Below are 24574 nucleotides of genomic sequence, written 5' to 3'. Positions count from 1 at the left end.
ACATAAATTCCCGTTTCCTTTCCATTCTAGAATTCATTCTTCCAGAATCGATAAAATATGTAACAAATTTTAGAATTCCAATGTAAGATCTTCTACAAACAGCTCCAAAACAAATCCATAAAATTTAAATCTGAACCAATGTAAAAATGTACCATTATGTAGTAAATTCCAGAGCACACTCTAAACAAGTAGTCTTAGAAAAAAACCAAATCTTTCTATTCAATATCTCAAAGATTGAGCTTTTGCGAATGAAAAGGTCCTAGAGAGGGGAATGATAAATTTGGATTTATTACATTATTCCTTCACATCTTCCGCTAGGTTTTTGAAGCTCGAATATTGAATGCATTTTATAAATTCTACTCATTTATAAAACTATAACTTCTCGAGAATCCAGATATGACTTGTACTTTACACAATTCAATATATCCCACCACTTCGTTTTTTGAAGTATATATATAAAAACTAATCTTACAAAACAGTCACATATTCAAAATTCAAACAAGTTTCTGTGTTCTAGTTTCCGAATTTTCCGAAAGATACTCAAGCATTTATTCACCACTCTCATTCATCATTCATTAAATGTCCAATAAGAGACTTAGTTAGACAGCAGTGCTGCAGTACCCATTTCTATTCACCAAAACGAATAGAGTAATTATTCTGATACTTTCAAACTCAACCTCTTTCCTCTTCTACTGTCTTCCCCCCTCCACCTCAAGCAAAATTAACTAAGAGCTCATTCTTCTACTCCTTTAAACCATTTCCCACCTTCAAAATTCCAAATCCCAATTCACCACTAACCGAACAACCTCGAATTGACCAATAAGAACTCGGCTAACCCCTAAAAGAAAACAATATACATACCTAAGTATTCACCATGATCTCCCTATTCACTTCCATATTAACTCCACATGTCAACTCCACATGTATACTGCTTCCAAAGAAAAAAATATATATCAAGGTGTGAACTATTAGCAACCTAAATTATCATCATCTTTCCCCACCACAAGATCTCCCTTACACAAACTCCTTTGCTCAATTTATTTATCTGTCCCCGAAAAATCAACAAGCACATCGAAACTTCTTGCTCTTTCATTTGAGAGAATTAAGTGCTTAGAGTTTAAATCTTTTGATGAGCGCGAAGCTATTCCCAGGAGAGCGGAGCTGCATAAAAATCGGATAGCTACATACATAATGAAAGCACCAATAATTACAAATTCGAATCAAGAAGGGGGAGAAGTCCTGATTTTATCTTCATTGAATGCTCGGATTTCCTGTTTTACCTGCTCGGACATCTACCCATGAAACCGAGTCCCAAAATTCTTGCTCGTACTAGAGCCATCTAAAAAGCAGTTTCGAGGACATATCTGGGATACCTTTACTATCTCCTCAATAAATTTGTGAAACGCTTATTCCGCTTCAACTTTCGATATTGGAAAATGTCGAATTTTCCAGCATCATTTGGTCGAGGCAAGATCTTCCAACATGGTGCACGAAAGGATAGTATGACAGCTGTCCAGTCCATTTGAAAACATTTCTCGATGCTAACGATCTATCCGCAGGGCTTGCTGAAGAGGTCATGAACGCTACAATGGAAGGTGCAAGAAATGCTATGGAGAAGAGTAAGAGCTCAAGTGGTACCGAGGAGTCGTCTTTTGGTAAGTTTTTCAACTCCTTTCAGATGTGGAAGACATCCTGACATTTGAAAAAGAAACTCATTATTATTCCGATGTTGAAACTTCTGAGGAGGAATATGATGCTCCTCCACTAGACACGGAAATTCCAAAGAAAGCATTGCTACCAAGCGAGCAACCACTTATCCCCTTCGAACCGGCACGATTGAAGAGGGGCGAAAGAGCCATGATCACACCAGAGATCCAAGCCATGCTTAACGCGGCCGGTGTGCAACCGAATCACAAATACGAGGGCGAGATCACAGCTGAAGTCCTCAATGATTTACTTACGCCCGAGAACGAGAATTGTGCACTTCACATAACCTGCATTCATCCCAAAGCTGAGATGAAGGACCTATTCCTAACGATCCATCACGGGAAGGTATATTCTGTTGCTTGGAATGCTCCAAATAGTGAGTGGGTGAACGCAGCCGCACGACTTTGTTTTTGCGTACGCGAAGCAGCAGAGAAATATCTCGAGGAGAGTGAGACTGGTGATGGAATAAAAATTCTCGGACAGAGAATAACCGTAGAGTGGAACCGAAACAAGAAATGTCCAGTTCCAGAGGATCACCAATCGCGAGTTATACAACTCCGCGGACCACAATCTTTTGGATTTTCGGCTCAAGATTTGTTAAATTTCTTCGGCAAGGATATGAAACTCCATATCATCTCTCGAAGAGAGTGGAACCACAAGACTGATCAAAAAGTTGTCGAACTGGCATTTTGCGGTATTAGAGCCCAATCAAGAATGGCATTTCGATGCTTTAAGCAGAAGATCGCTGCACAAGGACTTGGAGATCATTTTGATATTCGATTTGCGCCTGATCTGTGTGATCCGAATGCGGATCAAGGCAAAGATATGTTCATGCCGCGGCCACGTACTCCTCGTATTCCACAAGCCATCACACCACCACAACCATCATCACAACGTACTTTAGAGAGCATCCGAAGCTCAAATTGGCGTAGTGGGCAGAGGTCGACCTCCAAGTCTATTTCCAATGGTGCTCAAAACACTTCTAATCGAATCGGACCAAAATATGAGAAAGGTGCTGGTCCAGACGCGAAAAGTTGGAGACGTGCAATGTGAGACGGTTAGGGCGATATAGAATGGACTCCTATGTAAGAATGCCCGTATGAGGGCAAGTCACATGTAAAACGATTTAGGGTGGGCATATATTTCTTTTTGATAAAATGTGCAGTGCATTAGGGTTTCGGAGAATGGAGTGCTCTTCTTTGGCCGTCTCTCCCCTCCTCTGTTGACAGCTAAGAAATTCCACCAAATTGGGTCTTACAATTGAAGCTTCTTTGAGTGAACATACACCACTCACTCAACAAAAAGACAATCACTCCACTCAATTCTCCAGTAGAAGACTAAATCGTCTTCAGCTCTTTACTGAGGCATAGACGGTGCTTCTGTCTTGGCAAACTTGGCTTAACATTCCCCGTTATGCGATGCTTTCAGGAGCTGAGCACTGATTTTAGTGCATATGAAGAACAGTCCTGCGCATGTCCCAGCATAAAACTTTTATCGTTTATTACCATCATGAAATCCTTATACATAATCAGGGCCAATGTGATATGACGATTGAACCTTTTTGCTGTTAACTTCGACTAAGGTTTGTAATTTTACGACTAAAGTCATATTAGCTGAGCCAAAAACCTTGAAAATTTGCTTTTGGTGAGATGTTGACATTCCTTCAAAGGATACCCAAAGACTTTATTCTTGAGAAAACGGGAGTCCTTATTCCCCCAGAACATGTATCTACCAAAAAGAACCAACTTTAGTGGGCGACCAGTATTCAGAACCAAATAGTACGTACGTGGCGATACTAGAAAGCTTTACAACTATTAAGCATCAACCAAGTAATACCTCAAAAATCTACCAACTTCTGCACAAATCTCCGAACTGGCACAAGTAGTAATGATACATTCGTAGACAACCAATTGGATATATCATTCCAGTAGTCATAGCCCTTAAATAAGAACAGCCATGGAATACAGGATCGATATGCTCCTTGAGTAGTTCGCAAAGGAAATAGCGAGTAAAACCCTTGCAATCATTCATCTTAAGAACGAGTTGAGTCCAGCATAATCCATAGCGAACCTGTGCTTTTTCATTGCAACCTACTCCTCAAAAGCTGTTTCTATGATGTCTCCAAAAATGTAATCATACAATGGAGCTCGAAGCATGAAATATTTCTTGCCAAAGCGTTTCGCTTAGACCTTTAAAAAAACAGAGTATGTTCTCTATTTAGGCTCTCATCCAACAAGATTTAAAACCTTAAAGTTTCTCATTCATGAGCTCTGAATACATGTCTCCAGTCCCTGATAAGCTCCAAATAATTCCAGATGTCACTTGTGAAGTCTATTATCGCACAACAACACAAAGGTCTAGCATAAAGTCATAGAGGTACTGTCTCTCCAACATGCAGCCTCGGAACAAACAAAATCAATCACAAGGCTATATCTACAAACAATTCTTTCTTCACATGACTCTGTCACTATCCACCAGTACCAGGGGCCACCTGGAGATATCCCGCCTCATCGTTCCCGTCCCCTCACAAATCAGGAGAATGGTGAGTGGGGCAGAAATATGGCTTCTTGAGGAGAACGTTTGTTTCTCCTATTTTGTTTTGATGCAGATGCTGCTGCCTGATTCGAGATCCGCCTAGCCAATTAATCAGGTTTCTTCTTCTTACAGATGGGTACCTGCGTATTGATCTTGATTCCTTGCTTACATCCCAGTTCGATTTCAAATCTCAAACTCGAAATCTCCAGATCTTCACCTCTTCTATGCTACCAGATTGAATCAACAACAGATACTCATCAAACCTTGGGGACTTTTCTCGACGATAATATCAAATAAAACTTCGTTGATATTTGATCTATCCTCATTACTCTAGATCATTTCGCCAATTTATAACTCTTCAAAGTCCAAAATGTTTCATCAACCAAGTTCCTGGGAGCTTTCTCTTAATCGAGCAAAACAACACTTCCGTGATCATCAACAACACGGTTACGCAAAATCTACCTGCAGCATCTTCCCCGGTGAGCTATCAAACTCGATGCAAAATAGCTCTAAAGTCACGAGCACAGCCACATCTAACTACAAGTGGCATGACCGCTGTATGTATTTTGTCCAAGTTGATACTCTACGTTACTGACTTTGAGCAGGTATGAACGAGACACCCCTCAATTTATGGCTCGAGTCTGTTACTGGGGTCTTTGAAACGGAAAGAAACACCTCTCAGGGACATAACTTAAGAGTTGCATCAAATCAGGGTATACATATAGTAGGACAAGCACAACATGCTGCAAACCTCTCGCCCATTCTCAGTGCCACGGCAGACACTAGGAATGCGGCCGCTGCAGCTTCTCGTGATGGCATTAATGCGGGACTTCAAAATACTATGACCCAGCACCTCGGAATCAATGTTGAATTGTCGAATTACCATGGCCCTCCCGTATCCGCAAAAACCCATACCCGAACCTTGCCGACATCTTCAAGCCCAAGTTTATCGTCCTCGTTTGCATCAACTACATTCACGGAAACTACCACACCGAAGCTCGATAACAACCACTTTGATACCCCTAGCTGGGATGAAGCTATCTCTGCCACTCAACCAGCAAACATGCCAAAACATTTTCGCGAAGAGGGACGACCCACAATTGCATCACGAGGCAATTCGCAATTAGACGGGTATCGGGAAGACGAAAAAGTAAACAAAATTACACGTGGATTTGTGCCATCTGCGATCCTTAAAGGTAGTCGCCGTCCGCCCACTTCTGACATTGTTCGAAAAGCTGCAGAGTTCGGTATTACTTTTAATCCCAAGTACAAAGGCGAGCTCACTAACTTTAACCTCCGCAATGCGATGTGTCTTGACCATGAGAATTGTTCCGTGAGAATTCATAAGATCCCTCCAGAAGCTAGTCATTGCGAGATCTTCGCTTTGATCACCCATGGCAAGGTATTCTCATTCAACTACATTCGTCCAGTCGAAAATCTTTTCACTCACGCTGCTGCCGATCTTGTCTTCCTGACGAGGGAGGCGGCAGAAAAGTTCCTCCATGACGCCAAGTTCGGCCATGGCCTTTTTATCCGCGGCCATAGAATCACGGTGTTGTGGAACAGGATTAAAATATTGCCTGCGGAAGGTCGATATGAGAAAATGTCAAGAGTTGTCAGGATTAAAGGTCCAGCCGATAATCTTTCAGAGAAAATCCTCGAAGAATTCTTCCGAAGTAAATTTGAATTCGATCTTATCACAGGCAAGGAATGGTTTCAGTGGGATGGTAGCAAGATCGTTGAATTGGCATTCTCGTCCATTCGTAGTCAGAGTGAGTCGGCTGTGAAAAGCTTCAACATCTACATCAACCAGAACATGCCGAATGCTGGATATCGTATCTGGTATGCGCTTGATCCATGCTCCAAATCCGATCATAGAGGCGGATTCTGATTGTCCGGTATCTATGGATATTTCTATCAGTTGCTAGCCATCCAATCAAAGAGGAAATGTAGCCTTGGTGGATTTGGAGCTGTCAAGAATGGTTGTGATTCCATTCCTAACAGAACATATTGATTGGACATATGTCACGAAAGAATTTTTCATCATGCCCAACGTTCTGGAGTCCTTGCGATCAAAGTATTCGGCTGTAATAAATTCCAATTGGAGAAAGCATTCGTCTTATTCACAATATTTAGACCGGTAACCTCTGTGGTCTGACTCCATCTTTGCGCGGTCATTATGTAGCCTTATTTTAAGCTTTTTAGTTTTCCTTTTTCTTTGACGCGGTGTGTAATGGTTATGTTGGCTAATGGAGGTGGTTATCGAAAGCGCAAGGCTGCAACAAAATTCAACGTGGCATAATAATGGGGCCAGTAATGGCCAATTCAAGTCGAATAAGGTCTTTGAGTGAGCGCGGAAAATAGTGTGAAGGGTGTGATAGATCAAACAAATCTACATGTACGGGTTGTGAGGCCTGTGATGAACCATCCACTTCCCCAATGTTGACTGATAGTTTGGGTTTGCTTTCGCCCTTGAGCTCTCAGTTGACCAAATTCAATCGCCCTAGCGAGCATTTTAATTAGTAGGTTTTAGACTCTCGTCACATCGGTATCAAAGACAGTAACCGAATCAACTCCCGCTTTGAGCAGCCACATCATGAAAACATGCCAGAGACTACGCACCGCACTCACGGGATAATTGGGAAGCTCTTTTCATTCTATCATCTATCTGTTCTAAGGAAATAAAGTAGCAAGCCTATTTGCAAGCTCTTTGAGAAGTTTGCCTAATTTGAACACTAGATAGGTATAAAATGAGGTAAACAGCAAGTTATAGAAGCCATAGTATTTGGATCGCCAAAACCAACTGAAAATTCCCAGCACGTACTACAGATTTCGGAATTTAGTACAGATTTCACACTTGAGACTTTCTTCCGGGCTAGCTTGCCGTACCCCTTCAAAACATTCATACATGTGGTGGTCCAACCTTTGGCGGGTTTGGATAATAGAAAGCTGCCACAGCGACATTGATGTACACGAGTACACAAAGAGCACCTTCTAAGTAGTTGGATCTGCAATCTTTCAAGAAATTTCCTACCACCAAAATGGACAGAATCAAAATAACGATAATGAAGAGGTCGAAATTCAAATCCATTGGGATGTCAACGATCCAACCAATAATGACAACCAAAGGGGCGTTGAAGAGAGCCGTTTGAATGGTAGCACCCAAGACATGTGAAAGGGCCAGGTTCATTGAATTATCGTGAGCTTCATCAATGGCGGTTAAATGCTCGGCAAACTTCTCCACAAGTGGGACCAAAATTAGACCGACGAAGCTATCGGAAATGCCATCTTCATCAACGATGAATTCAATGCTTTCCACAAGTCTGATGGCAGTGAAGGTAACCATGCTAATTGCGACTATCAAAGCCACCACGCATTCAGTGAATGTCAATTTTTCCTTTGTAAGATCCTCTTCATAGTCCTCTTGTTTACGTTCATCAGCCTCAAAGATCGCGTCATATATAGACTGATGGGAGCGCATTTGAAAGTAGACATATAGAGCATACGACATGATAAGGAGGATAGAGGTCATGCGTGAAATATGGACGACAGAATCTGCAAGTACGACAGGATCATACTCGGGCTGGGCGCTTTTAACGGCCATGTTGAACGCTGCAGGTACAATGAGACCGAGTCCACTGATTGACAGGTTAAAAATGAATTGGACGAGATATGGGGATAACACATACGCCTGCAGGAGTAGATCACTTCCGACTTCACTGATTTCTTCATCAAACTCTTGTTCATCATGTGTCAACCCTCCTACGAAGAAGCACATTCCTAAGCACAACAATTGAGTGGCCAAAATGGAGCCCATTATTGCGGCTTGCATGACCTGGAATTGATGTCTGCTAAGAAGTACCATGAACATCACAATCTCGACGACAGATCCCAATGTGGTCTCGAGCAGAATGCCAAATACTTTGTCCAATTTGCGAGACAATTCTTGACCAGCAAAACCAATAAGGTTTGCAGAAGGGATCATAGATAGATAATTGAGAATGAATATGACTGTATGCCATTCTTCCCGAGCATATGTGACGACGATGGCAACAGGAACAATAGGCCAGAGAAAATTGACGGCTTGTGAGGCCCCACTCGAAGATTTCCAGCAAAGTTGGATGCATTTGATCGGGCTCAATCCTTTCCGGCCACTCTCACCTTCTGGAGCAATACCGGTTGTGACCCTGAAGCCTAGGTGGTTGACCTCGAAAGCGGGAATAAGTCGATCTTCTTCAGTACTGTCTGGAGAACCATTATCTTGGCGAGATCCGTTCCTAGCAAGAATAGCTTCATCGGGCAAGTTTGAAAAAGAAACTTGAATTGAATGCTTCAAGGGAGGTCTCAAACCACCGGAAGTTCTGGAGCTTTTCGGCGTGAGTGCGCTTGAGGATGGCATTGCGGGAACTGACTTGTGTTTTGAGCTGCAGTTTGAGCTATTGTTTTTGAAGGGATCAAATTAAGAGATTGTGACAGATAACATAGATGCAGTAAATATATGAGAAGGACTCATGTCGTTCCTGCCATCCATGAGTTGTAACTGCCATTTCCACAGCGCTCAAAGGGCCAAAAATGACCATGACGGTTTCCACATGTGAATATCATGATTGATTTAAAAGGTTGAAGTTGTGGAATGGCTGTATAATTCTGGAATCTCACCTGACCAACATCATCATTATCTTCATCATCATCATCGCCTCAATTGACAATTGTGATAATTAATCGGGTGATTGATGAGCTCGAGGTTGCACATTGCATCGGGAAAGGCCACGGAAAAATGTTTTTCCGCTCACATGGCATCCCCTCGGATTTCCCCAAAAGAAGTTCAAAATCGGTCAATCCAATAATCAAGACAGCGAAACTAGACATGGGGAACGGCGGGCCAATAATCCGTGCTTAAAGTACCAAGACGTCGTAGCCTTCAGCCTCAGATGCCTTTTTGATCCTTTTGCACATGAGGGGAAACACTCATTGCACTTCCCATTGGTTCAAGTATCATTTCATGCACGCCAAAGCCAGGATATAGTACGGATGACATCTATATGCTTTGGCTTTGGCTTTGGCGATTACACCAAGAATATAGCCGCTAATCTACCTGCACCAAATCAATTATGAACTATAAACTATTTATTGCTTCGATGCTCCATCTGGATTGCAGGCTTGACATCATTCACGTTTCCACTTTAACGATCACCGTATTTCAGAAACATATTTAGAGCCCGTTCGTGGCATTCGAGCTTCACATGATATCAACCTTGACACACAGCTATCCCGCCTCAATATGTCTACTGCAATTCCCGATGGATCAATAGTCTTAATTACTGGTCTCAATGGCTACATTGCATCTCACATAGCTGATCAACTGTTGAAAGCTGGATATCGAGTGAGGGGTACCGTTAGAGATGCTTCTAAAGTCAAGAACTTGATCGACCAGTGGGAGAAACTATATGGAAAGAATAGGGTTGAGGTGGCAGTTGTACCAGACATGTCTGCTAAAGGGGCATTTGATGAAGTTGTGAAGGGTGTATCTGGCATCGTTCACGTAGCGACATCAAACATGGTCTTTACACCAGATCCAAACAAGGTGAGATTATGCTCAATCCACTAACAATACATAACTAATCTTTGGGTCTTAACTTAGCAAATTCCAGATGCACTTGTCTGGGTAGACACTCTTCTTAAGTCTGCAGCCTCGGAACCGAGTGTAAAACGTTTTGTGGTCACATCCTCTTCCTTGGCGACAACCATGCCGAAGCCCAATAAGGAATTCTATGTCGATGAAAACACATGGAACACAGAGGCTATTGAAGCAGCACATGCTCCACCTCCATATGAACCCTCAAGAGTGTGGGCTGTTTTGGGGGCTAGTAAAACTGAAGTCGAGCAAGCAGTGTGGAAGTTTGTAAAGGAAGAGAAACCAGGCTTTGTAGCCAATGCTGTTCTTCCAGACACATGTATGGGTCTGATCTTGGATCCAACACAAGATGCATCTACTGGTGGCTGGGTTCGAAATCTTTACAGAGGGGATAATTCTGAGATGCTAAATCTACCTCCGCAGTATTTCGTGGATGTGCAGGATGTAGGACGTCTTCATGTTTCAGCATTGGTAGGCGATGACGTGAAGAACGAAAGACTACTTGCATCTGCCGAACCATTTAATAACAACACTTTACTGAGGACCTTCCGCAAAATTCGACCTGATGCGAAAATCATGGATGATTTTCACGATGACAACGTCAACGATTTATCAAAGGTCGCTAACCAAAGGGCTGCGGAGCTTTTGCGAAGAGATTTTAAACTTCCTGGTTTTACAAGCTTGGAGGAATCTTTGACAAACAATATTCAAGGGCTCTAGATAAATCATTGATGAAAGGGGAGTCAATCTGATATTTCTATGCCGGTTAACAACTTGTTTTCATCCTCACTCGTACCTGCTTGTTGTCTTTCTCTACCTTTTTACTTTATAATTTACTCGAATATATTCCAACGACTCTCCTTCAGAAATTATCGAATTGAAAATAGTATTCCACATTAAACCCCTTGTTGTATTCTTCAAATGAGGACATTGATCTATCATCTGCGTGTCTCTTCGAATTGTTAATGGAATCGGCATTTATGTGTTATTGACATGGCATCTTCTCCTAGTGCAAGCTTCTGAATCAATTTCTATTCACGCTTGCCTACCTAAATTTAGCAGTGCATCAATGGCATAGTATCCTGGTGGCTTGGTCTTCCCGGGTGTTGAACCTCCAAGCAGCGTCAAAATTCAGCGGCACATATGATCTTAAGTTTCGATGGTAAGATCATTACTATAAAGCTAAGGAACCAAGTGGGTTTCGGGTCGATATAATTGTACAGGTATTCGAAAAAAGACTTTTTCAAGAAGTCGCTGGTAGGGGGTGCACCGCATCAGAATTCAACTATATTTAAAATTGTTTTACATCGACCTCATTGTCCCTCTTCTAGAGATTTTCCGCACTTAACCAATTAGAATAGTGGTATCATATCTGATGAAAAGTGAAATATATATAGTGACAATTAGAACCACAAATTGGCAATAAAATATCGCGTGATACATGGAGAATGCATTACCAAACTCTCTTGCCAACCTAGAAGATAGAATGAGCAGGATTTTGAAAGCCTCTCTTTACATCAAGAAATGGCAGCTACACATGATCTTAGCCCACTTTTCCGGTTTTCCATGCTTGGAGAAATGGAAATGATAGGGATGGAAGATTTATATGCCTTGGAAAATATCCTTTCTCATTATTAAGGTAACCAAGTGGAGAGCTATGATTTGGTAAGACTTACTATAGATATTTATTTGAGATGATTGATATATTATTATAATGTATGATGTCTGGATGATGTCTTAGTATTGAGGATGGAGTATGAAAGAATATACTATATTTGGATTACTAGAGCGTGGGAAATGAACGACATGAGTGTAGTCCGTGGTCCTGCTGAGTAGAAGTTTTATTCCATCGATACTAGTCCAATGCATATCTCAGCATTTAAACTTTATCGTCAGACATATTGGTTAAAGAGAAGAGAGTAATTGTTACGAGGTTTGCCGTCTAGATCACGTGGAAGTGCTCTAGGCTCTCGAGGTGGTTTATAACTAGGCGTCAAGCAGGGACTTAAGTAATGACAATAATGAAATGCAATTCGTAACTAATAGTAGGATATACTAAATGATTGATCTTGAGCACGAAGCTCTATACAAAGGAAATCCATCTTGATTATATAGTCCTTCATGCTTCCATGATTACTAGTGATCCTTCATGATCATTAGTGATCATCTATATCGTGATCCTTAGTGATCCTTAATGATCACCAGTGATCACCTATACCGTGATCCTTAGTGATCCTTAATGATCACTACTGATCATTAGTGATCATCTATATCGTGATCCTTAGTGATCCTTAATGATCACTACTGATCATTTGTGATCACGTGCCTTGGTAGTTGTGTAGCCCGTCGTAACAACATCGAATCGAGTCACAGAGTAAAAACCCCAATTGTAAAACAATAAAAAGTATAAAAAAAAAGAAATATTGTTTTTCTATATCAAATATCAAATAACATGATCTTACAAAAGATTAAGGATCTTATTTCAATACTAGTAATTGTATGTAGTAATTATTTAGTACAGCTCTTATTTTTGTAAGATTACTGTGAATGCCAGAAGGAGAGTTGGAGAGTTGTATCCGTATCCGTATCTACATTTATATTTATGCGAGTCCGATTATAATATCATGGATTAGGAATAAGATAGTAAGTTTGCTATATAAACTTGAAGTCCTACTATAAGGCCTCTCATAGTCAAGACTTATAAGATTTGTTCGATCTATTTTAGGGATTGACAGGCTTAACTGGGAGTGCTCTCAAGGATATTAATACTGGCAGAGTGTTTTCTAGTGTAAAATCAAATAAACTATAGGATAGACAAATGTAGAAGAAGCTCATAAAAATCCGTACTTTTTCTCTTTCTTCCTTTCTCCCTTTCTTCCCTCCCTTCCCTCTCAAGATACCTCCCCCCGCCTGCTCTACCCCACAATTCAGTCAACATCCCACAACCCAACAACAAACTCCAATCAACAACCTAAGAAATAAAACAAAGTGCACCTAACATCAAATAAAAAACAAACAAAGGAAAAACCGCCAATCCTACTCGATTTTTCACAACTCCACTACCACCTAATATACTAATACCTGCTGCCATACTCCATCCTACTAATACTATGTATATAGGAATTCGAGGAATGGGATGAAGACCTAGAGCGCTGAGGAGAGCGGCGATAACAAGTGGGAAGAGTGTGTAACCTATTATGCAAACGGATTGGGCGAAGGAACTGTGGGAGCTGTCAGTGAGATTGAGGGGTTAGGAGCGAGGATATATGGGAGAGAAAGGGAAGATGGAGAGGGAAGTGGGTGTGGGAAGATGGAGAGGGTAGGGAAAAGGAAAAAGAAGAAGAGAAATAAAAACCAAACATACATATTCCCCCCCAATAACTTAATCTGCACCGTAACCACCGCCTCACCCAACCAAACCATAGCAAAAACCCCACTAAAAACCTTACTCATCTGATCACCTCTCGCCCTAAAACTCAACAACAAAGACAAGCCCAAACAAAAAACCAACGGACCCCATAAATCCCAATCTCTCAATCCCTCACTCATTGCATTACCCTGTGTAAGACCTTCCACATCCGTAACTCTTCCAATCATACCCCTCAATTCTTCTCTTGCGCCTTGTATACCATTTTCTCGAAATTGTGAATAAGCTCCTCGTAAACCGTGGGAATCAATCATCGATCCACCAAATAGGTATTTTGGGTATAGAACTTCGCGCATTTTGGACCAGATGGCTGAGAGATCTCGAGAGAGAGTTTCCCAAACTGATTCATCGAGTGTGTTTGTTGGGGCTCGACGATCTTCACCGGGGATTCGGGAAGTGAGATAATTTTGATTTGATTGAGAGGTGGATTGCGTGGTTTGGATATTTCCTGTTAATGGTGTTCGGGATGTTGTGGTATTGAGGGGATCATCGAGATCATCTAGAGTTGCTAGGATGAGGGGTTAGCATGAAGATAAATGTGAGGTGTGGAGGCGGATGTTGGAAGTATACAGTAAATGAAGGGAGTATCAAAGAAATATGAAGACATATAGACCCTCACATCTCCGTATAGATGTGACATGATATCAAGGGTAGGTAAGAGACGGGCTGGTAAACACAATTCTAGCAACAACTACCAAAATTAAAATAAAACATACCATCATCCGGATCAATCAAATCATCATCTTCCTCCATATGCTGTTGATTAAAATGTTGATAAGGATTTGAAGACGACGCCATGATTGATTGATTGATTGTTTCTATGCTTGTTTCTGTGCCTGCTTTTGACTGTCGCAACGAAGCTATCCCTCTCTCTTCCTTCGCTGTGGTAAGACCCTAGACTTAAGTTCGCACAAACTACTCTTTCCCTTCTTTCCTTCCCTTTTGTCGAAGAGCTTAAATAAACCGCTGAGTTCACAAACTTCAATGGACCAATACAATCGTCCAACCAACCAAAAGATCTCGCACAAACGAACAAACGACTTTGAAGTAAAGTAAAGTAGCGTAAAGTAGCGTAATACAATTCACCCCAATGAATTTAATCCGTAAGCAGAATAGAAGCTTAACTAAAAAGCAGAAGAAACAAAAACCGTATTGCGATAAGCTTAGGTATCAATGAAATGAAGCTATCCCAATCAAAATTCCACCGTATCCTCAAGTATCCTTAAGCTCTACGTATTGCGCGTTCCTGGCTGTGTGTGATTACTAAGCTATTTTGGGGATAGGTTAGATAGATTATCCGATCCGGTAGTAAAAGAGGTCCAAGCTTCTATAATTATAATGATGATTATTGTAATTTCACCTGGTGATCCTAAAGTAAAGTAACTAGATATATAACAGATTTAATCTTTAAGATAAAAATTCAATTTCCCTTTATTTTTTCTATTTTTCCATTTTACTACTTTTTCATTCTTTTCATCTAAATCCAACGAAATCCTATCCTATTTTAAAACAGACACTCACTCATTCGATGAAAAAAAAACATCATTCAATTAGTTAATGCCCTAATAAGTTACGAATGAATGAACGGACGAACGAACGAGTCTTATTACTTTACGCATGCTCGTTGATTTGAGATCTGAGATCTGAGCTGGAGTTGGAGTTGGAGGGATACTTAATGAGTACCATTTCCATTCCCATTTCCATTCCCATGTGCATGTCCATTATGATGATTCCCATTTCCATTCCCATTTCCATACCCTCCAGCACCACCATTCCCAACTCCATTTCCATTCCCAGCCACCGAACCCGCAGTACTAAACCCATGATTCTGATGAGCATAACTCATCTGACTCTGCCCAAGCGGATGATAACTCCTCATCCCCGCATACCCATCAGGTTTTAGCTCATTTCCACCCATCCCACCCGTCTTCCTCCTCTTCTCCCTCCTCTCATTCCTCTCCTCTCGAAAGACACTTCCTAACGATCTCCCCGTTTCCTTTCTCTTCCCCAATCTCCTCTTCCAATCCACCTCCGCCTGGTTAACCGGCGGCTCAATTTCCCCGGGACCATCCGGATTCCAAACCGGGAGAACCTGCGGTTGAGATCTCGGTCCGGGTATTCCATGTCCGTAGGCGGAAATATTTCCATTGATACCGCAGAGGGCCCAGGCGAATACTGCAACTTCGCGAATACTCTTGATGGCTGCTTCTTTGGAAGTACCGGGTTGAAGAGCTGATGCCTGCGGACCATGAATGAAATTATTGCTGAGAGCGGGTTGATGCACGTGAGGTGCAATGGGATTGATACCCCATGGAGCGATAGCTTGATGTTGAACTGGAGATGTGACTGGAGCTTTACGCAAAATAACAACCAGACCATCTGAAGTGCACGATATGACGGCTTCTAATTGGATAGATTGAAATGCAGTTAGAACCTCACGAGTAAGTGGAGTATTAGTAGATCTTTGACGATTGTTTCGTCGGGTTACTCCTCCTCTGCTAGGTTGAGCAATAGATCGAGTGGTTGTGCTTGATGGAGTAGATGATGAGTTGAAGTTTCCATCAACTGCATCATTTTCACTTTCATCTTCACTTCCGCTGATATCACTCGCATCATCTAGAGCTTGATTGAGTTCTTCAATCTCATGAGGATGACGTGGATCACGACACCAAAAGATGAGATGAGCGATGGAATCATTTCCTTTGGCACTTTCAATTGCTGCGATAGATTCCGTCAAACATTGTTGTTGAATGCATTCGTAGAAACTTTTACCAACCATGTATTCCTTACTGATACCGAGAACTTTTTCAATAGCATCAGTGGAATACATGACTGTTAAGCTGCGAGTGAAACGATTGAGAATCAGAGCAGCTCTTGGTTCACGTGTAGAGACGTCGGTATTTGGAACTCGAAATTTGAAGGAAAGATTCTCCAACATGTGATATCTCAAATCCTTTGGAGGGGCAGTGAATCGTTTGACGAGACTCTTGGAAGTTTCCTTCTCTGAATTAATGTCAGTAAAAAACATAAAGAAAATAGACGAAAAGTAAAGAAAAGCAAAGTAAAGTAAAAAAAAAAAAAAAAGGAAAACATACTAATACTCTCACGGATCGTCTCCAAATGATCCAAATGCTCCTGATCCTTATCATACGCACTAGTACAAGCAACCAAAACATCATGAACCACAGTAAAAACACATTCACACTTAACGAACTTAGGCTTCCCATGCTCATCCCGATCCTTCTGTTGAATACTAGCATGATAAATCACAGCGGCCTTCTCCAAATGAACTCTCCTGACTTGTAGCCTGACGAGCAAGCGGAGTATTATCGTGATTTTTGTCGAAATACTCGAACCATGGTTTTCCCACTACTTCTTCGGGTTCCCACCCGAGGATCTCAGAGATGGATTCAGAAGCGAATAGGATGTTGGCTTCGCGGGAAAGATCTGTTTGAGAGTATATCGTTAGCATAAATCAAGGGAATGTGTTGAACTAATAAGAAGATTGGTAACCCTATGGAATAAACATGTAGAAAATCTTGCAATGTAGTAGGCTAGCTATGACGCTCCGCTGGCCCTCCGGAGGCCACTGCCGTGGAGGCAGACTATTTGGAAATAAAATATCAAAAAGTTGATGGAGAACCAAGAGAATAGAAGCAAAGACTTTAACAATAAAACAATAGGAACATTGAAACAAAATCTTTCCTCCATCTTTCCCGGCGCATCCATAGGTACTTGCCCCTTACTTTTCCGATCCCCTATCCCAAACCCTAGCTCTAAAACCCACGAGGTCTTCCACCATCCTGCCAAATCATCCGTTATCAAGAAGATGAACATGAACATGAACATGAACAAGAACAAAAAAAACACATCCTTATCCCCTCTCACCGCAGCAATCTCCGCTTCCCCGGTCCGGCACTTTCCACTTTCCACATCCCATCAACCCTCCCTCATCTCTCCCACCCAAACCAAATCCAAACGCAAACGCAAATACAAAACCAAAAATCAAATAAAACAAAACCAAAACCAAAACTCACTATGAATAGTCATAAAAGTAGTCTCCATTTTCAGAATCTGGCGTTTGTATCTCTAATAAGATGCTCAGTTCTATGGAACGGGGGTAGACGAAAAGACGACGAAAAGATGTAATCCCCAAACAAAATATTGAATGATTTCTTTCCTATAAAGATATATAAAAGATATCAAGATGGGAAGGAAAAGAAAAGAAAAAAAAGTTATCGAGATGGGAATAGGGGATTATATAGAAAAGTAGAGGATGTTTTCTTTGGAGAGGCTGATTAGATAGGTAGGTAGGTGGGTTGTAGAGCTTCTATTTTCGTATCATTACTTTCTTCTCTTTACTTTCTTTACGTTCTTTACGCGGTGGTAGGTGGATAGGATGGATAGGATAGGTAGGAATACCTAGAACATTGAGTATTGGTACTGATACTGGTATTGGTATAGGATTGGTGTACGGTACAACTAAAATACAAAGTAAGTAAGTAAATGAATGAGTGCCGGAGAAAGATCAGATCGACGATTTGAACGAATGAAGAAATACAAGGATCTATACTGGGTTTGATATGTATGTAAAATGTTTGAAAAGATGCAAGTTTGGATGTACTTTAGATAAAGCATCCAGTTATTATTCGAGAAAGGTTTGTGGGCTTGCTGTGTAGAGGGATGGCTTGCTTGCTTGCTTCTGTTATGTATGTATGTAGGTAGGTATAAATAAATGAATAAATGAATGAATGCATGCATACATTAAAATTCAAGCTTTTTAACCCCGCGAAAGTCCTCATTCTTCTTCCTCCGTGTATTAGTTACTGCGCATGTAGCGCAAGCCCTTTTAGTTTCCCGAAGACAACTAACTAACTGCTGGCTCTAGTACTCTGCTCCGTACTCTGACACTCTTTTAGAGAAAAAAAAAAGACGTATGCACTTTGAATTGATCAATTTAATTGGCTGAATAGGAATAAATAAGCGAAATTTCTCTTTCTTCTAGAGCTGGACTTTCGCTAGGGTATATTCCTTTTTCTGGGTTTGCATTGATCTTCTGGCTGGAAATATGTATGGATATGTGAATTTGTATAAATATATGTGAATATGTATGGATATACATGGATTTACGTGAATAATTTATGTGGAGATGTATAGATATGCAGATTTTCTAGTTAGCACTCCCGTTCTTACAAGGATCTTAAAGCAAGTGTGTTCGGGAGTCGGAATTAGGGATTCTTCTGAAAGAGCTGGCTGGCTGGCTGGCCGGTTGGTTACTTGAGGAGTTACGGTTTGTTGGTTGGAACTTGGAAGATTATTTTGAAAGCATGCCCAACGCCGTGGAAAATTTATTCTGTTTTATCATGTTGTGTCGGTTACTAGTTATGCTATTCATGTTGTGTTTCAATGTTTTCGAACAGGATACTCGGGCTTGTGGTTATGGCTGCTGGGTCTGGGTATGAAGGGGTGGTTTGGGGCTCTGGTGTAATGTTGCATTTGTGGTACACATGATGGAAATATAGTTTCTCTTTTCTTTTGATGTTTCGTTTGTGAGGAAGGAAATGGAAGGAAATGGAATGATTGGTGTATTCTTGATGGATTATTTATTCATAGTATCTTGCTAGGTATTTTGGTAGCATTTTTCTTTAGATTACAATTGATGAAAAGGGGAAAGAAGACTATCATGAAAATCATCTTAGTAGATACCCTATATCAACCTTAACCTTCCGAGTACCTGCATCAAATACCTAAAAGTTGTAGTGGGGATATAAATGGATTTTAAGGGTCCTAAGTCGTGATTCTTATATAGGAGTGTATAGCTTAGTGTATAGTTTAGTGTATAGTTTAGTACATAATGAGAGTACTAATCATATCTATTGACATCCATCCTGCTTCATAACTTGACAAAAGAAAATAACTCTTGAATGTTTGATCATCATAGCTGCAAGCCCCAAAACCTCATAGCTCACTGCACTCAAATATATCCATCCCACCTATATCAACAGTTATATAGTCTGCCTCCACGGCAGTGGCCCCCGGAGGGCCAGTGGAGCGTCATTAATTCTCCTGGTATTGGATAATTGATTACTGAGCGATAATATTTGATAATTGAAACTTGATATCCCGTTTCAAGGATTCAGGGCTTGGAAATTCAAAGAAATGTTTGGTTGTGTATCAGACAGGGTGAGAGAGGGGATATCCTTATCCATTGGTAATCTTAGAAAATCATATCAAAAACCTTGGGAAAATATCTGCAGGGTCCCAGTTTTTTGGGGGGGGGGTGTTTTTGCTATGTATAGTTTGGATAAGGGTCTTTTGTCAGTTCTTGGCTAAGAAAAGGGTCTTTTTGGTGAAGCCATTTATTTGTTCATCAATGGTTACATTTATTTCTCCAATATATTTCTATGGTTCGATCACTATGAAGTAGCCAGCCATACTCCTACATGGTACGAGGATAGGATTGATTTTCAACTCCGCCTCCGCCTCCATCCTATTCTGAATTTCTTATACTTGTATATCCTATTCAGTTACATATTAATGGAAGTGGAATATAAAAGCCAACCACACAATGCATGTCAATGATTCGGAACCATCAAGTTACACCCGCCCTTTGTAGTGAAACATATCACCAAGAGAATGATGAGCATGAATAATAGGAAAGTTCGGGATACTTTGGGAATATGGAAATCGGATATATTCGGGGGGGACAGAGGGACAGAGAGAATACTTCCCTCAGGCTTCCTTTTGCCTTCTTGTCCTCCTTCGTGTTCGTATTGTCTTTGAAGGGTCATCTGGATGATATGGTGATTGTTTTACAGTTTTAGTTTTGTATAGTGAATATAATACTTGGTCTTTTATGCCTTGATGAATTGTAACCCATAGAATGTAAGCCTTTGACTTGCTGACATGTAAGGGGGAGTATCAATAAAAGCAAAAGTAATAATAATATATCAAATAAGAATTACCTGCACTTTACGGCACCAACTTCCCTCCAAAAGCTCTGACAACCAAATTTAACCCCCACTACCACCACCACCACTTCCTCCTTCTCCACCACCACCACCAAAAGTCTCCGACCTTTTCTAAACCAACAACATCCATGAATTCTTTTGATGCGCAACGAAAAAGCCAAAGAAAGATACTAGATACTTCCGAAGTACTTGAATACATATGGCATGAATAATAGACAACACTTGATTCAATCAGATTCAACCACATATCTCAAAGGTAAGCAAAAGCCAAAATTGATACTCAAAAATCTCCCGCTGCATTATGCCTTGATTCTTCATTATCAGAAAACCTACACCGACAGACATCAATACCGACACAGTCACATTTTCTCCGCAAAGACGGTATCGTGGATGATACCTGATACATGATACATGATGGATGTTGGAAGATGTGAATAGTTACACAATAAATGAGCGAGGAGATGCATGAACTTTCTTTTTGAACGCTCGTAAACGCCGTGGCTTGATTCTCACGTCTTCAAACGTGTCTGTCCGATGCTCTGTATTCAAAACATGCAGAACATGCGAGCATGGCTAGTTTGGAGAAACGATACACATCAATTCACCAAACATGTCATCGCATTGCTTTACTCTCACAAAAATCACGTGTACTGATAAAACCTCACTATCTAGGATCATTGGGTCAAATCTTCATGGGAACATTTTCGTCGGGATATCTTACTGCAAGTCGGTAGGTACCAATACGTACTCGGTTCGGGAGACAACGATGAGCTATTGCATCCGATAACTCATCTCGGTACCCATCTTCTACTTTCACCAAAGTATCGGTCCGTAGTTGGAATACCCAAGTATCAAGTACTACAGGATCGAGATCGATAATATTATTTTACAAGACTACTTTTTAATATCAACATTGAGTCTCGGAATTTCTTGCTGCAAGGCGCAACGCATATCACATTTAACCCGCATTCAAGCCATTCAAGCATTCCCAGCCATTGATTTGATTTTCAATTGATCCTAGGAAATCCACTTCTAACAGACCTGCAATCATGAGTTGGAGGCACGGATTTGGTGAATGGGAATTTCCTAAATTGAAAGACGCTCTTCAATTTTCGGTAAGTTTGCACTCCGGACATGCATCTACGGGAATTGTTGAGTTTGTTGGTCAGTGGGGATTTGGTATACCTTTACGGGAGTCACCTTTAGCATGTCGGTGAGGATGATGATGCATCAAGGGAGTTTAAGTTTCCTTTAAACATATTGGAGAAAATATCGGTGAATGAAAGGAAAACGATCTAACTGGACAATTCATTCTTTAGAATCTTCCTAGTGGTATGTGATAACCCGTTCCGGTATTCCCAAATTATGGAGAAATGGCCTGACATTTTTTAGCAAATTATTCAAAAGATGGTTCAACTATCAAAGATGTTGAATTCTGGAGCGTCAAATTTTATCCTTACACAAAACCTGGTGTTGATCCTATATTTGCTGTGGTAGGTGGTAAACATGTGAGTTTTTCTTTCTCTTCAAGCCTCACGTTTAATTCGCTAAATGATGAAAAGATTTTGATATGTAGACCTCCTACTGAATCAAAAGGTATTGAGGTTATACAAACCATCATAGATGAGGAGGTAAGTCATTAAGTTGTGTAACCATATGTTGCTGGTCATTAACGCAAGATTTAGCCAAGTGCAGATCATTACTCATGTTGTTGGACTAAGGATTTAGTGACACAAAAGCCTCTTCTCTGTGTGGCAGGAGTTGATGCAAAAATCAAGATTTTTGATGTACTTACGGGGAAACTTTTAATAGTGAGTGAGATACATACCTTTGAGTGTAGAAACTAACTATCATAGGTACTTGTAGGACATGGAGGGGTATGATCTTGAAGCATTATAGTCTAGAATTTCAAGGACTAATTAGTGATAGGAAATTGATGAATTGATAATTTCTCCAACTAACCCTTATATTTTAGCATCCTGTTCTGAGGATACTACAATTCGAATATGGAGTTTAGATCCTAAGCATGAGAAATATCCTTGTGCTGCAATATTATCAGGAGGTCATAAAGCAACTATTCGAACGATTGTACGTCCACGTCCTCTACAAATTCATATCAGATTACTAATCTTAAGATAGGCTTTTCATCTATGTGGAAGATATTTAGTATCTGGGGGTGATGATCATGTCATAAGTCTTGTTAGTATTTATCTTTGAAAGATGGATGATGTTAGTTAATATGATGATCTAGTGGACATTACCCAATTTTCCGGATGAAAATACTGGAACAAAAGTAGCGACACAAATTCAGTATCCACATTTTACAACATCAGAAATTCATACAAACGCAGTTGATTGGTATTTTATCTTTTTTCTTGCTATGAACGTTCTTTCGTTATCTCTCTGCTATCAAGCACTCTCTGCCATCAAAGCACCCTCCTACATCTCTCCTCATCTCTCCACCATCCATGTATCCCCATAATCCCTCTATCATCATACCTTTACTCCCTTCATTGTCTAAACACCAAAGCTTCGAATCTGAAACTCACTGATCTTAGCGTCTACTTCTACAATGATTCCATCCTTTCTCGTGGCCCAACAGAAAACTGTATCGTTCTATGGGATATCACGGGATTTGATTCTGAAGGACCTATCCCTGGATATGATAAAGCTCCTATACAACATGAGGCTGCTGATGGAAAGTATACTTTAACTTGTTTTACGGATCCAAGTAAATCTGATTGTTATGTCAGACTTATTGAGTATGTGTTTGTTTTTTTTAATCGTCTGGATTATTGATAGTCAGTCTTGAACTTTGATATTTTTTTTTTTTTGGAGATATAGAGATTGAAGAGATTTTCTATTCTATTTCTATGTTTACAACTCACATCATATATCGAGTCATCACACTCTGATATCAATCCATCCATTCCTAAAATCTAAGACGTCTCTTCTATTATCTTACATCTACCTCCAATCATACATTCAAAGCTAATGATCTATAGATTTTCCGCCCCAGAAACCGGAACCCTCTGGATAAGATTCTCATTCTTCCAAGGTCTTCCAATCCCAGAATCATCATCCACCAGCGATCACAACCATGACACCAACCAAAACCCCATCTCAAACAGTCGAAGTCACCCCATCCTCGCAATAAGTTCCTACACCTCCAAGATCTACTTCTGGGATCTCCACCGTCTCACCGCCTATAATAAATACATCCGTTCCCTCCCATCCTATCTAACCTCCAAAACCGAACCCAAACCCAAATCATATCCTGACCCCCCCGAACCTCAAGGCCTTTCGTACTCTTCAATCTTCGGTTTACCATCGGGTCAACAAACTCCTATTCCTGAGGAACAAATCCCTTCTCCTGTAAAACGCCCTCCATTTCTAACTCCTCATCGTCCTCGAAATTATCGTGGAGCAAGAGCAGGAGCAGCAACAACAACAACAACAGGAATAAATCTCAAATCCATCACCAACAGACTAAGAGAAACAAGTCCCTCCAGTATCTCCACAACATCAACATCTACCCATCCCCCCTCTCACTCTCACTCCTCTTCATCTCAACCCCCAAACCCACAAACCCCCCAAACCCTCGATAAAATCCCCACAACCCGTACAGACATAAACCTCTGGAATGAAAAATACTCCCTCAGACAAAAATATCCTTTAAAACCTCTCAAAGCACATAGGGTAGAGACGGTAAAGGGGTTTGGATTTTTAGGGAGGGGGGTCGCGTGGAGTAGAGGGGGTGAGTGGTGTGTAGTTGCTGGGGGGTTGGGGGTTGTTGGGTGTTTGGGGAGGTGAAGTGCGGGGAGGAGAGTAGGGATGGGATGGGGAGAAGAGATGAGATGGATGAATTTTTAAAAGGTATCTGAGGTATTTGTACATATACACATGTAAGGTTACAAAAATAAGAAAAAGGATAAAAAAAATCAAAATAGGATAGGATATAAAAATATTTCTTACTCCCATTATTCCACATTTCATATTGCCGCATTTCATATTTCCTTTCCTTCCTTTCCTTCGTAGTCGCGATATTCTAAAGATTTCCTCGCTTCTTCCTACACCCCTCCTCCTCCCTCCATCCCCCCCCAAAGAATCGACTCCAACGAATCAACTAAGCGCTAGCTTCACCAAGCCAAGTATGTATGTATGTATGTATGTATGTATGTATATCGAAAGCGAAATAAACAAACAAACAAACAAGGAAAACCACCTCTCCTTCCTCCCTCCCTACTTCCTCTCATCACATTAAAAGACAAAGCCGGTAAATCCATGGGTATCTTTATT

The 24574-nt window shown here is 40.8% G+C and overlaps 7 protein-coding genes across 7 annotated transcripts; 4 read left to right on the top strand and 3 right to left on the bottom strand.

Annotated features, from left to right (window-relative positions):
* Nucleotides 1-1436: 1436 nt before the first annotated feature.
* Nucleotides 1437-2760, top strand: SS1G_13310 (predicted protein; the record flags this gene model as incomplete). Its single annotated transcript, XM_001585743.1, has 3 exons — nucleotides 1437-1500; nucleotides 1560-1655; nucleotides 1709-2760. The coding sequence occupies 3 exons, from the start codon at nucleotides 1437-1439 to the stop codon at nucleotides 2758-2760; spliced, it is 1212 nt and encodes a 403-aa protein (XP_001585793.1).
* Nucleotides 2761-4612: 1852 nt separating this feature from the next.
* SS1G_13309 (hypothetical protein) lies at nucleotides 4613-6133 on the top strand (the record flags this gene model as incomplete). The annotated part of the gene is made up of 2 exons (XM_001585742.1): nucleotides 4613-4721; nucleotides 4848-6133. 2 exons carry the CDS (start codon nucleotides 4613-4615, stop codon nucleotides 6131-6133), a joined length of 1395 nt encoding a protein of 464 aa, XP_001585792.1.
* A 1011-nt stretch (nucleotides 6134-7144) lies between these two features.
* On the bottom strand, nucleotides 7145-8641 carry SS1G_13308 (hypothetical protein; the record flags this gene model as incomplete). Its single annotated transcript, XM_001585741.1, has 2 exons — nucleotides 7145-7880; nucleotides 7932-8641. The coding sequence occupies 2 exons, from the start codon at nucleotides 8639-8641 to the stop codon at nucleotides 7145-7147; spliced, it is 1446 nt and encodes a 481-aa protein (XP_001585791.1).
* Nucleotides 8642-9523: 882 nt separating this feature from the next.
* SS1G_13307 (hypothetical protein) lies at nucleotides 9524-10597 on the top strand (the record flags this gene model as incomplete). Its single annotated transcript, XM_001585740.1, has 2 exons — nucleotides 9524-9826; nucleotides 9884-10597. 2 exons carry the CDS (start codon nucleotides 9524-9526, stop codon nucleotides 10595-10597), a joined length of 1017 nt encoding a protein of 338 aa, XP_001585790.1.
* Nucleotides 10598-12680: 2083 nt separating this feature from the next.
* On the bottom strand, nucleotides 12681-14102 carry SS1G_13306 (hypothetical protein; the record flags this gene model as incomplete). Its single annotated transcript, XM_001585739.1, has 4 exons — nucleotides 12681-12792; nucleotides 12895-13098; nucleotides 13242-13803; nucleotides 14021-14102. The coding sequence occupies 4 exons, from the start codon at nucleotides 14100-14102 to the stop codon at nucleotides 12681-12683; spliced, it is 960 nt and encodes a 319-aa protein (XP_001585789.1).
* Nucleotides 14103-14976: 874 nt separating this feature from the next.
* SS1G_13305 (hypothetical protein) lies at nucleotides 14977-17369 on the bottom strand (the record flags this gene model as incomplete). The annotated part of the gene is made up of 4 exons (XM_001585738.1): nucleotides 14977-16307; nucleotides 16400-16611; nucleotides 16655-16751; nucleotides 17342-17369. The coding sequence occupies 4 exons, from the start codon at nucleotides 17367-17369 to the stop codon at nucleotides 14977-14979; spliced, it is 1668 nt and encodes a 555-aa protein (XP_001585788.1).
* A 3110-nt stretch (nucleotides 17370-20479) lies between these two features.
* On the top strand, nucleotides 20480-24088 carry SS1G_13304 (hypothetical protein; the record flags this gene model as incomplete). Its single annotated transcript, XM_001585737.1, has 10 exons — nucleotides 20480-20531; nucleotides 20948-21005; nucleotides 21336-21390; nucleotides 21961-22090; nucleotides 22132-22152; nucleotides 22251-22363; nucleotides 22415-22474; nucleotides 22527-22633; nucleotides 22834-23037; nucleotides 23281-24088. 10 exons carry the CDS (start codon nucleotides 20480-20482, stop codon nucleotides 24086-24088), a joined length of 1608 nt encoding a protein of 535 aa, XP_001585787.1.
* Nucleotides 24089-24574: the final 486 nt, after the last annotated feature.

The sequence above is a fragment of the Sclerotinia sclerotiorum genome, genomic scaffold (assembly GCF_000146945.2).
Source record: "Sclerotinia sclerotiorum 1980 UF-70 scaffold_24 genomic scaffold, whole genome shotgun sequence".
Lineage (NCBI taxonomy): Eukaryota > Fungi > Ascomycota > Leotiomycetes > Helotiales > Sclerotiniaceae > Sclerotinia > Sclerotinia sclerotiorum.
This window is presented reverse-complemented; position numbering and strand designations above follow the sequence as displayed.